Source organism: Pholcus phalangioides, unplaced genomic scaffold (genome assembly GCF_987345545.1).
Source record: "Pholcus phalangioides strain wild (caught in Gottingen) unplaced genomic scaffold, Ppha-v1.0 ptg000010l_1, whole genome shotgun sequence".
In the NCBI taxonomy this organism is placed as follows: Eukaryota; Metazoa; Arthropoda; class Arachnida; order Araneae; family Pholcidae; genus Pholcus; species Pholcus phalangioides.
In genome coordinates, this window is record NW_028301603.1 from 37,459,802 (window position 1) to 37,472,771 (window position 12,970).

Below are 12,970 nucleotides of genomic sequence, written 5' to 3' on the forward strand. Positions count from 1 at the left end.
CCAGGCTCTGTCGCAAGAAGCAACGTAAGCACTTCGGCAGCCCCCCAGGATGAGCATCTCCGGCAAAACTAAAATTTATTGATACGTCAAAGATTACATATAGTGCAAGGAAATTAAAAATTATGTAAGTTGAAGAATGAAATTAATCAAGTTGAAGTCAAAGTGCAACGGGCACCGATAATAAATAATCATAGAAAGTTGTATAGAATCATATGTCAATATGCGCATCAGACGTTTGATTGATCAAGGATTGTATGACAGAAGGGCAGAGCATCCCATTGCGCTCAGGCAGTTCAATACACTCAGTGTAATTCACTTTTGATCCCTGAAGTTCTTTAAAATTTCTCCTGGACATCATCAGATTTGGGATTCATCCTGATCCTCGCTTGCAAAACAGTTCCACCAGCGCACTATCAGGGTGAAGACGCGGCGATCTCTTTAACGGAGGCGCTTGTGCCGGAGTTACAGGAGCTGCAGGAGACTGATCCTTTATCTTCTCAGGATGTTCCTCAAGGAATTTCACCATTTTTCTTATCTTCTTTTGACTCCTCTCGATATGCCAAGCATCCATGGTCTTTGCAGATGGGCAGCCGGTGAACGGAAGTGAAAGGGCGCCGTTTCTGGACAGTATGCAGCGTAGTGCAGGGCGTGCCAGGTTCAAGACAAGAGCATTTATCGCTGGGAATCGATCTAAAGCGATGTAAAGTTGCCGGGAAAGGCCCACGACCGATGGCAAAAAAGATGAGCTCGCGTGACCAGCCCTGCTCCTAGTATCTACTTTCTTTATAACTTCATGAGTTGATCTTCCTGACGCCTCCGACATATCCCGATCCAGTTGCCAATTTGCAGGCCAATTTGCAAACTTAAATACTTTACTTATATCAAACTTGATACTGGTGGGCCATTTTCGAAAAACGGCATTCAAAGCGGGAGCTGACTCTAGGCGCAAGGATTTTTACGTTCACGGCACACCCTTTGAGAAACACTGTTACGAGGCGTTTCCAAACTTTTACGCTCGCTTGACCCTTGGGAACGTGACCCCGCTCACGAAACCGATGGCTAGTCTTATGGCACCTTTAGGCACACTGTGCTTTGCCGTATAGCTCCCCCACTTCCTATTTATTTCATTTCAACTAATTTATGCTTTATCATGAAACACGTCTTTTAGAGAGGGGGTTTGCAAAGCCATCTTTTAGTGACTTCGGATTATCCTCAGATCAAGAGCCCCTGTTTGTCTCAGGAGGTTAAAATACAAATGAAGTGATTTCGAAACTCAAAGTGTTATGGAAGTCACCCGTAGAACGTTATAACCCACCAGTAATCATTTTTTGTTGTGAACTAGTGAGCCTAACAGAAGTTATGGTAGGCTTTTTGGCCCCACCAGTTAGCGTGTTGAGAAGAAAGCTCGAAAAATACTATGTTTATATACTCTCTGAAACGCATTATATGTATAATTTCTTTCTTCGATATTTAGCTCTCTGCGTAGACGAGTCATCCTCCTTGGCTGCCCTTCGCCCATGGTCGGAAACGGACAGTGCGACCAGGAGTGTCGCCATTCATCCACTGGTAACGACGGAGGCGACTGCGGACGGTCGTCGCCGTCCTTCAAGCAGAGCAACCACCTGCGATTCGACGCTTCCGAAGACGAGGAAGACCTCGATGGCGGATCCAAGTGTTACGACGATTCCTTGATAAGGAACGGCGTCTGCGACAACGCCTGCAACGACGCCTTGCATTCCTGGGACGGCGGCGACTGTTGCTCAGAGGACGGTGGTCCTCGCTGCTTCGATCCGAACTCCCCGCACAGGTGAGAGATTTTGTGGCAGATAACACTTCGTATGTGTATGTACATTTTTTTTTTTTGTATAGATGGTAGCGGATTTTTCAGTGTAACAATAATAATTATCTATTATCATAGGGTACACGCTGGTTTCCGATTCTGCACCGCTGCTGATTGTTTGAAAACCTGAATTTCAGATTTTTTTTAACCTATCTGTAACAGAACCGACTCCCAGAATCTGAAACCAGCGTTCCCTATATTCGTACCCATACACGAGAGAAACGGCTTTACGCTGGGACCACTGCTTCCACCTATCAAATAAAAACTAAAGTGTCTGTCATAATTCCTGAAGTAAAGTTGGTTGGTTGTTTGTTTGTAAACCGGTGTGCAGCAATTACGATCTCGAAATGAGATGCCTTTAGTTTTTGTAGCCGTTTCTTCAAAATTTTAGAATGGTAGCACGTGTCTTTCTTCGAGAGAGAGAGAGAGAGAAGCGCATTCTCTCTCTCTCTCTCAAAATTCAAATGATATGTTATCGAGACACACATTTTGTTCCTTTCATGCTGCTTACAGGTTTGAAACCAACAGCTAACTTTACGTTAAAAAAACAAACACTTTCGTTTTTATTTCACAGGTGGCAGCAGGAGTCTCGTATTTTTGTGATAGGATTTCTGTGTAAAAGAGAAATGATGCATAAATATTGCTTAACCCTCTTTTAACCTCTTTACGATCACGAGCGTAATATTACGCCCAAACACCAGTGGAATAAATACGAACAAGTTCTCTCTCTCTCTCTCTCTCTTTGTGTGCTTTCTTTCCTCTCTCTCTCTTCACCATCTCGAAGCTTTATAACAACCCTACCTCTACGGAAAAAAGTTGCTCTTTCTTCCCCTCATTTTTTTATACCGAAATGATTTTCTTCCACACATATAATGTCTTTCTATTACACTTTTTCGTTTTATACATTTTTTCCCTTTCCCCCTCCTTTCCTTTTCCAACGTGTTGTTAGGTTAGCCCAAGGTTACCAGATTTATCGCCAAGAAATAGAGGTAGTTCAAATTTCTTTGCCAAATTTCATGCAGATATCTCTTCTACGCAGAAATATCGGAACGGGAAAGCGAATAGAATTCGAACTCACTTTTCAATTTTCTAGGAAACATAATTTTTCCGTCTGACACACTCAAACATTTTGTAGTAATTTTTGGCGAACGACTTTCATTGACGCATCACTGCTCTGGAGTTGCAAAGATAGCCAAGTAAGCCAAAGGTTCCTTTATCAAAATATACCGATGAAACTCTGGTCTTGGTCGATCTTATATTAGAATTAGTTCTTTAAAAAATTATCATCCGATTTTAACCTCTTATATATGCCTGTTAAATAATATATATGAGTTGTTATAGTCTCAGCTACGGCACCCCGATATATCAAATTAGGTTTCACGGTTCCGTTTAGTTGGACGTTCGCTGTTCCCTGTTTAAAAAACAAAAAAATTACATGCGTGGCTTCACCGTTGTTTCTTGCGATATAACGAACTACATTAACTTCCACTCTATTCCTCTCTTGGATTTTTATTACTGACACGGCTCAACAATATCTTTTTCCCCCCACATAAATAAAAATTTCAAAAGCATTCATCTCACCCCGTGATAATGCAGCTCCTCGATCATGCTGTTGCAAATTCGAGAATTTTTGGCGAAATGTTTCGCGGGCCGGCGTATATGCGCCAAGGGGAAATAATGTCAGTGCTTCTCTAGCGTAGTGGTTCTTAACCGCGGGCCGTATGGTCCCTTGTGGTCCCGGAACATTCTAAGGGTCACGGATGAAAATTAAGTGGTAGGGCAGCCATGACGTTTGGTTAATTTGGTTGGGGGGGGGCACATAGAGCTATGGAAGAAGTAAAGATTTCAAGTGAAATAAGGCGGGGAGAAGTAGGATTACACTTCTAAAATCCAGCAAAGCTGCTCGTATACAGTGCCGTCTTAACGCATAAGCCACTTGTTCGCAACCTGGGGTTCTCAAGAATAACTGGGGGGGGGGGGAGGCTCATGGTAATGAGATCTGGTTAAGACCATTTATAGAAAGCATGTAAATTGGTAAGCAGAGAGAGAGAAAGAAAGAGAGATCGTATCTAGTCACGTAGAGGGCTGTTCACAAAAAGTCACTTTATATTCGGGGAGGGGAAGGGGTGATGCTCTCTAGACTGTATACGCCTATGCAACCAGGAAAATCTCAACACATGGAATGGCCCGGAGGTAATCGTAATCATTGTCCGTGAAAAAGTTGGGGGGGGGGGGGAGGGGTTTCATAATGAAACCTTGTATGTACTATGACGTTTTCTTGAATATTTGAGTGTAGTGGATCCCTCTTATAACGTTTTCCCGCTTAGTATGACTCATTTTTATAGTCCAAACTCTTACTATTACTCATCAATGTTTCTCGTTTAAAGCGTTTTACCGCTTAAAACGACTTTTCATGACGGTGTTTTGAAAAACGATATAAGCTAGATTCACTGTTAATATATAAGCTGATACTTCTAGCTAATCAATCAATCATATATATTGCTGTCCCGCCCCTAGAGGCATACAGCGGTGACACTTCTAGCTAAGTACAACGTCTCGGAACATGGCTTTACTCGGGGCCAAGAGTTTGAGACAGTTCTATCTAGAACCCCCACAAGAGGGGGGGGGGGAGCTCACTGAACAGGGGGTCCAGGTGTCTAGAGATGGAAGTTTTTCTTGTTCATTTTCACTTTCACAATCATTTCAATAAGTACGAAACGGCCCGCTCCTGGTGAGGAGAGGATGGATAAGGCGAGTTGGAAACCACGGGAATATAAAATATGGTCCAAAGGGGGGGCTATGGACGAAACAAGGTTAAGAAACATTGGTCGAGCGTACCGTCAATTGCAAGGGGACAGTGGTTCGATTCCACGCAGAGCACAAACCTGCAGAATCTTTCCTCCAAAAATTATCCCCCATCACATCTAATTATCTCACTTTGTATGTGTGTGTGTGCGGTTAGCGTATCATCTTCCTGTCTACCCCAGTATTTTTTATTATATGACTCATATGATGTATTGTCACGCAGGTCTTACATGGATGTCAAGGAGCTGAAACAGCTTCTCAGGTTGAAGAACACGAGGCACATCAACGTGCTGTTCGCCCAGTGGACCAACAAAGACGTCCTCGGAGTTGCCACATTCCCGTGGGAAAAAAACATTTTCAACGAAATCGGTACACCAATTTATTTCTGATGAGTGATCATTGATCAAGGCAGGGGTTCTTAACCAGTTAGTTGTCCACAGACCCCTTGGGAGTCCCTCCAAAGATTTCAGCGGGGGTGTTCTATGATCTCGCGGATGAGAAAACTATTAGCTCTTTGTTTTTACGCTGCAATATAGTGCAATATACTGACTTATTTTGTAAAGGGGTCTATGAGCTTCACTTTATTAGCACGGAGGGGAAGGGAGGGTGAGTGGATCCGTGGAACACAAAAGGTTAAGAGCCCTTGGACTAGGGTGACCATATTTCGTCGAGGAAACACTGGGCAGCCAATTAAGTCAATCCGGCGCTTTTGTTTTGCCCAATTATCCTTCGATCGTCAATTTCTGATACATAATCTAAAAAATTTGGGTTTTTGAACATGATTAATCGATGGGATAAGGTCATCTCGAATTATAAAGGTATTTCGTTTTTATTCCAGGTAGCGTTGTATTGCGGCCGAGCAGTTACGGAGTCCCAGGCCAGATGTCGACCCTAGTTCACGAGATCGGACACGTGTTGGGGTTGTGGCACGTGCATCGTGGAGTGTCCGAGATCGACTGCGGCCATGCTTGCTACGAGAAAGAGCCTTCGATGATACACGGTGATCTTTGTGGCGACACCAACCCGACGCCCGAGAACTGGCGGTGCCACGACCCGTTGCCAGACACCACGTCCGCGTGCGGCACATCGAGCTTCGAGAACACGCCGTACTCGAACTACATGGGATACGCGGGTAAATTTATGACTGTTTCACCGAGTTTGTATCAACCGAACTAGGCATCACCAGGCATTGAATGTCTTGTTTTCTCCTAGATCTCGTCTATTTCACCTGATGATAATGATTTTCATATTCTAGATGATTTCTGCGTGGAACATTTCACCAGTCATCAAGTGGCCCGCATGCACTGTCACGCTGATTTGTTGTACAGTTCGATAACCGTCAAGAACCGGTACCACCTTCTGCCCCCGCCTCTGCTGCTTTCGGTGATTTCGTCCTCATCGACGGACACGACACTATCATGGATACCTTCCCTAGCCATGAGTTCGCTCTACGACACCAACATCTGCGGGTACTGTTCGGAGCTGCTCGAGTACTCGCAGTACGCCAGCGCTGCCGACTCCAGTGACGCTACGACTTCGTCCAGTGGCGTATGGCTGCCGGAAGAAGCTACTGGTAGGTATCGTGTACTCAAATCATACTCCCTCTCACGGACATAACTTTTTTCCAATGCCTCTCTTAAAGGAGCTGTGAAAGAATTCTATAACAGCTTCTTCTATATTTCTCGCTTTCTGAAGGACCTCCAGATGCCGAGCCCTGCCAACTCAGTTACAAGATGTGGCTCCCAGACGATTCCAGGTGCCCTAACCACGTCTGCACTCTGACTGTGCGTTTCGAAACGGCCGTCATCCCATCTCTCCTGCAGCTGTGGGTGACATGGAACGCCCAGAGAGGAATCAAAAACGTCGAACTAGTATTTGAAGATGGCAGCAGTGACGTCATAATTGAGCTTCCAGCCCAGTGTGACACGCCACTGACTATCCCTGTGTCCTACGGCAAAATACTCAAAAAGGTCTGCCGCTTTTGAAACACTACTAAATATTCTCATTTACGACTTAATCTCTTATGTGACTTAACTCATAAACTTGCCGTTAATGCCATGACTTGAGACATAAACTCGCCTTCAATGCTATGACTTGGCATCTCATGAACTTGCCATCATGATTTGATTCATAAACTTTCCGTGAATGCCATGATTTGATTCATGAACTTGCCGTTAATGTCATGATTTGATTCATAAACTTACCGTCAATGCCTTGACGTGACATGAAGTTGCATTCAATGCCATGACTTGACTCATAAACTTGTCGTCAATGCCATGACTTGAGTCATAAACTCACCGTCAATACTATGACTTAGCATCTCATGAACTTGCCATCATGATTTGATTCATAAACTTTCCATCAATGCCATGATTTGACTCATAAGCTTGCGTCTTTCTTCTGTCAAAAAATTCGTAACACGGTAATTTTTGCTTGGGCAGGTCCACATTCGTACATCTAGCAGGTTCGTGGGCGTTGACGCCGTGAAAGTTGTTTCTACGCCAAGTAACCCCGCATGCTCACCTTGCAAGCCTCTGAAGTACCGGATATCCAGGAAACCTCCGTTCAAGGACGGCAACGTTGCCGAATCAGATTTCCCGATATTCGTAGATAGGTATGCACTTTTTTTTATTCAGGACCAGGGCCGGATTAAGATGTTCGAAGGCCCTAAGCACTTAAATGGTTTTGGTGGCCCCGCCCTCATACGCATATTTTACACAATGTTGAATCTATCAATGGGAAAAAAACCATTAAATGCTTTGTATTTCAGAAGTAACTAATCTAAGACCAGTCGTGGATCCAGATGTAGGGTGGGGAGTAATCGCCCCTCCCAAAATCCGGATAATATGGTAAAACTTGGCCTGTCCCGTACAATACAGTACAATCCTACAATCATACACAATTAAAATGTCACAAGACATTTGTCAGGCAAACATGTCACAAGATTAAAAAAAAAATTGATTTTACATGGACCCACCCCCTGTCCTAAAAAACCCAATTAGAAAGTTGTTGCAAATACAAAAATCTGCGAAAAGTTGGGAAAGAACGTGTAAACTAAGGGGCAAGCCTCTTTCCCTCATTTATGTTGTTCTTTCCCACCTTGTCACCGACCAGGACCGGACTTGGAGGGGGGGGGGGGTGCGAAAGGTGCGGTCGCACCGAGACGCAAAATTTCAGGGGCCGCAATATTTTCAAAAGAAACCTTTTCCTTTCTCGGCAGATGCTTTGAAAATTTTTGATTAAAATTTAATTTTTTTTTCCCCATTAAACTATTATTGATTGTGAAAGGAGGTGAGGTTTTCAGTTTGAAGCCCCAACAATATCACTTTTAGCGTTATTAGGTACGGCAGTAGCTTATTCCTAAAAGAAAAAAGTGTATGTTATGCAGGTGGTCGCAATCTTTATCCCCTTAAAAAAGTCTGGCCTTTCTTTCTGCTCCGTCCGCCAATAGCAGTTTTTGTTTTTTTTCCTAGCATTTGCAGCGAATTCACAATGGCACTAACAATTTTAAGGGAATTAATGATCATTTGATCATTTTTGTCGCACCACGGTCATTTTCTGCACACGAGGGCTAATTAGACCGGGACCTACAATTTATTGCCGATTCCGAACGGCAGGCGTGTTTTTTATACTCGTCTAGAGGTTGGTGCGCTAACCCCTCGATGGGGGACTCCCTGCGGTAGCAATTTTTGCTGCGGTCATGTCGCCATTTTTGTTGTACCCCTGTGTCAGGAAAGTTTTCTGACAAGGACGAACCGGGTATCGAACTCGCGACACCTTCTAAACATCCTTTGGTACTTTAGGCGACTATCTTACCGACCTGAGCTACCGCGCCCAGGGAATTAATAAATTAATTTAATACTCTAGAATACTTTAAGGCATTCATTTTTAAAAATATTGTCGGTGCTACTATTTACTTTCAAAATCAGAAGTGCTTTATGTGGTGATGACGAAGCTCAGGTATAAAAAACTAAATTCTTCTCTTATTCAGCTCTGCTATAAACAAAGCTTATAAACTGACCTGAAAGATAAAACTTCCAGTTCAGTAATTTTTTTCAAGACCCAATGAGACATCCAAAACAAAGGAAAAAACACTCTCCACACCAGCAAACGACAGCTAAGATCGTAAAAAGTGATTTTTTCCACATCCCACTTTATAGTAATGTGCTGCCATCTAATCTCAAATTTAAAAGTTACTCACGTGGTGATGATGAAGTTTAAAGTAAAAAACTATATTCTTCATTCCGCTCAGTTCCTTATAAACAAAGCTTATAAACTGAACTGGAAATTTAAACTGAAAGTTCGGTTATTTTATTTGAGCATAAGGAGACGTCCAAAACAAATAACCTCTTAATTAATGAGCAGACGACAGACGGTTTGTTCGGTTCCCTACAAGCTAAGCTCGCAAACAGAACTGGATGTTCAAACTGCCAGGTCAGTAATTTTCTCGGGACACAAGGAGACGCCCGAAACGAGTAACTTGGAAAGAAGCAGACGACAGATTCTGAGGCTTGCATCGAGATTATTATATTACTGGAGGGAGCATCCAGCCGCCGCGACGGCAGCGACATCAAATGCAAGGAAATCACTTGACCCGGTGAAAACAAACTTCCCGCCTGGCAATTTTTCCATAGAAATGTACAGTTCGGTCTGTAAATATTGGGTTTTAAAGATTAAAAAAAGGATAGAGAACTCATCAAAAGGTGAAAAAAGATTAAATTATTTATTTCATTTATACTGGAATCATTTCTTTTATTAATTCTGGATTTTCCTTCATTATTTCTTGAATTTTCTTTCACTAATTCTGGAATTATTACCTTTATTAATTATTATTTCTTGAATTTTCTTTCACTAATTCTGGAATTATTACCTTTATTAATTATTATTTCTTTTATTACTTCTGGAGTAATTGCTTTCATCAATTCTGGATTTGTTTCTTTCATTAATGCTGAAATTATTTCTTTCATTGATTCTGAAATTATTTCTTTCATTGATTCTGAAATTATTTCTTTTATTAATACTGGAATTAATTCTTTCATTGATTCTGGAATTAATTCTTTCATTGATTCTGGAATTGTCTCTCATCAATTCTGGAATTGTCTCTTTCATTAATTTTGAAATTATCTTTCCTTCATTCTGGAATTATCACTTTTATCAAAATGCTGAAATTATCTCTTACATTAATTCTAGAATATTTTCTTTCATTAATTCTGGAATTATCTCATCGATGTTGAAATTATTTCTTTCATTTATTGTTTTAAATTCCTGTGGATGCCATAATTGTGTTATGGATTGTGTTTGTTTTCACCGAGTCACGTGATGTTCCGACGAAAGATGTTGGGGGACACAGTTCGGTCTCAGCACTGCCAAGGCGGAGACCGCTGACGTCATACTCTCTCCAGTATATACTGTTGGTGCTGCCATTTAATCTCGAAATTTCAGGCAACTCATGCGATGATGAAAATAGAGAGAGAAAGAGTTATTTAGTTATTTTTTAGTATAAAATTTTTTTGAGACGAAAATTTCGGTAACAAAATTTGTACATTTGCAATAATCGATATTATGTCAATATGGACAATATGGATGATCAAACAAATAAGTGAAAATACGGATTATGTGGTCATCACGAATAGGGTTACCAGATTCAAAACTGAAAAAGAAAGACGCCTGGTGCGAACCTTAGGCAGTGCAGTCTTAACGCATGCCTTCCCCCACCGCGGACCGTGCCCGAAGGGCCTCAAGGGAAGAGGTGCCTCAGAAAAACGGGACGTAGTTGAAGTTTTCGAGAATTTTTTAAGGTAGGGTCTCCAAAAAATCCCTTGGCTCGGGGGCCCATGATGCTCTTAAGACGATCCTTCCTGTCAGCCCCACCCTTGTGGGGGTCGTGGAATTCCACTTCCTTCTATTAATTTACATTAATTAAGCAAAAACAGCAATAAAAAGTTTGAAAAATGATCAGTCATCGAATTGCAACGTATATTTAATAAAGAGATGATGAAACACTTTAAAAATTTGGCAGAAATTTATGTCTGTCCAATATGATTCGAGCCACGCTGAAGTGTTAGCACGTGGACCACGCAATAATTATTATTAATAATTTATGAATTTTGCAAAATTAATTTAAATGCCATTCCCTCTCAATGGATCGTGTTTCATTACGATCCAGATTATCAACGCGTTCCTGAAATAATGAAAAAAAAATGAGCAATAGAATGCGTTTTCTTTGTGAAAAAAAAATTTCCCCTTCAAGATTTACGTTCGTAACTCGAAATGTTTGTAAGTCGGGGAGCAACTACATAAACATTTTTTAGAGGGGACGAAAATTTTTCTTTCTTTTTTTTCTGCATTGGGCCGCGAAATTTCCCTAAGCCCGGACCTGTCTCCCATTTTTTAATTTAAATATCTCAGGGAATAATGCAGCTAAAAACATGTAATTTGTTAGTTGGGCTCAGAAGAGAAAGAGCAAAAACTGCCTAACAGGAAGTTGGACGACGGGGTGGTATATAAAATTTCATTTTTTATTTTGCGTACACTGTATTTTCATCTTTAAAACTCGTACGGGCCGATTTCCGGTCACATTTTGAGAATTTTTAAAATTAGAACCATACTACTACGACGAACGTTTGATGAGATAAAGGCTGTAACAACACTAGAAGGTGAAAAGATTGAATCTTAGAATGGTCATAATATTACCAATAAGCAGGTCCGCAACTAGTCTGGGGAAGGGGAGCAGGAGGGTCTGGTGCCTCGAGCGCATCACAAAAGGGGCGCAAATTTCACCATTCGACCTTTCCTTCAGTATTACAGGGGGGGGGGGGTGCCGAAATGATTAGTTGCCCCGGCTTACCAAGTACCCATTTGCGGCCCTGGCAGTAGGTATGTTATTTCTGATGAATCACCGTTATATTGGGTATTTTTTCTTTTAGATACATTCTCAAGTTTGCAATTTACTCCTGGTAGCATTTCTTTTACTTCTGTAGATCAAACTACACACTCGATCTACTTATGACCCACAAAAATCATGTCCTTATTTTGTAGAACTTGGTTTACTGCGTGGGCCCCCATCTGGGCACTTCTCTGGGGTGCCGAGTGACAATTATATCTGGTTCCGATTTTCAAGAGTAAATATTCAAATAGGTAGGTAGGAATTTTTAGCTAGGTAAGTAGTGCCCCTGTCTCAGAAAAATCCACCAGAATTATGGTCCTGAGCTAGTAGTGTGGCCGCTACACCATTGGAAAATGATCGTCAAATGTTGGAGGCTGGTCGAGTACCTTCCAGCTTCAACCCGAGTCAAATATAGTTTGTATAACCGTATAGTTTTGTGGGCAATGTAAGTAAATTGAGCGTAAGATATTTTTGTGACATTGAAAACTATTATTTTGACACGCCCCCCTCTCTGAAATGTGCTTTTCCTGTCATACAACCTCTATTCGGCGGTCACCTCCGCAGACGGCCACTTTTTCTATGGAACGCCGAGTGGTGGTCTTAGAGGAGTTTCATTGTATGTCGCCCGTATCATAAAGGTGGTTTTGATCAAATTAACTGATTCATTCTATTTTCCTCGAGCGACCATTTGAGAAACGGTGCTCTAACGAAACGCTTCTTTCCAGTGAAGTCGAAGAAGGCAAGAGCTATTCGTACTCGGTGCAGGCCTACCTCGGCTCCAGATTGACAGATTCGTCTCCGATGCTTCATTTCAAGGCCGGCTCACCGATCTGTGGTGATGGAAAAATAAATCAGTGAGTATATTTTAGATCCCTTTTTTTCTAATGTAGTACTGAATTTTGGAACTTAATGTACGCCATCAGTAAACCTGAAAACTAATTTCCATGACATGGGTTCGACCTTTTTCACCAGGAAAGTGCGCGGTCACACGAGTACATGCTCGTGGAGTCCTCGCCCTCCTCCCCCACCTTCATACTTTAGCAGTTTTCCTTGTCTTAAGGGAGCTACCAAGTAGTAGTTGGTGGTTTACACAGAGTGGCTTACGGGCACGAACCAGGAGAAGGGCGATGGGGGGGGGGGGGGTGGCAATCACCTTTCCCAAGAGTCAAATGACATGGGAAAATTTGTCTCTCTCTGCTGCGTAAAATACTCGACGATCTACCGAAGTATACAATAAGTCACCTCTCCCTTCACAATAATTCCCTAGATCCGTGAGTGCCGCCGCTTCATTCACAGCTGAAGATGTCTGTCTTCTCCCCATTCGCAGCTAAATATGTCTGCCTCCACTAAATTGACATCTAAAGATCTCTCTCTGACGCTCAAGAACCGAATAATGTGGGAAAAATTACCTATCTCATAGTAATGATTTCTTTTTTCAA

At 42.0% G+C, this 12,970-nt stretch overlaps 1 protein-coding gene across 1 annotated transcript in view; it reads left to right on the forward strand.

The window, feature by feature from the left end:
* LOC149081390 (pappalysin-1-like) overlaps positions 1–12,970 on the forward strand; it is a 54,103-nt gene that overhangs the window by 10,277 nt on the left and 30,856 nt on the right. The window contains exons 5-11 of the mRNA XM_089238208.1: positions 1,475–1,807; positions 4,869–5,014; positions 5,484–5,777; positions 5,901–6,218; positions 6,341–6,615; positions 7,087–7,259; positions 12,257–12,385. Coding sequence (XP_089094334.1) covers positions 1,475–1,807; positions 4,869–5,014; positions 5,484–5,777; positions 5,901–6,218; positions 6,341–6,615; positions 7,087–7,259; positions 12,257–12,385 — 1,668 coding nt within the window. The remainder of the gene's footprint in view (positions 1–1,474; positions 1,808–4,868; positions 5,015–5,483; positions 5,778–5,900; positions 6,219–6,340; positions 6,616–7,086; positions 7,260–12,256; positions 12,386–12,970) is intronic.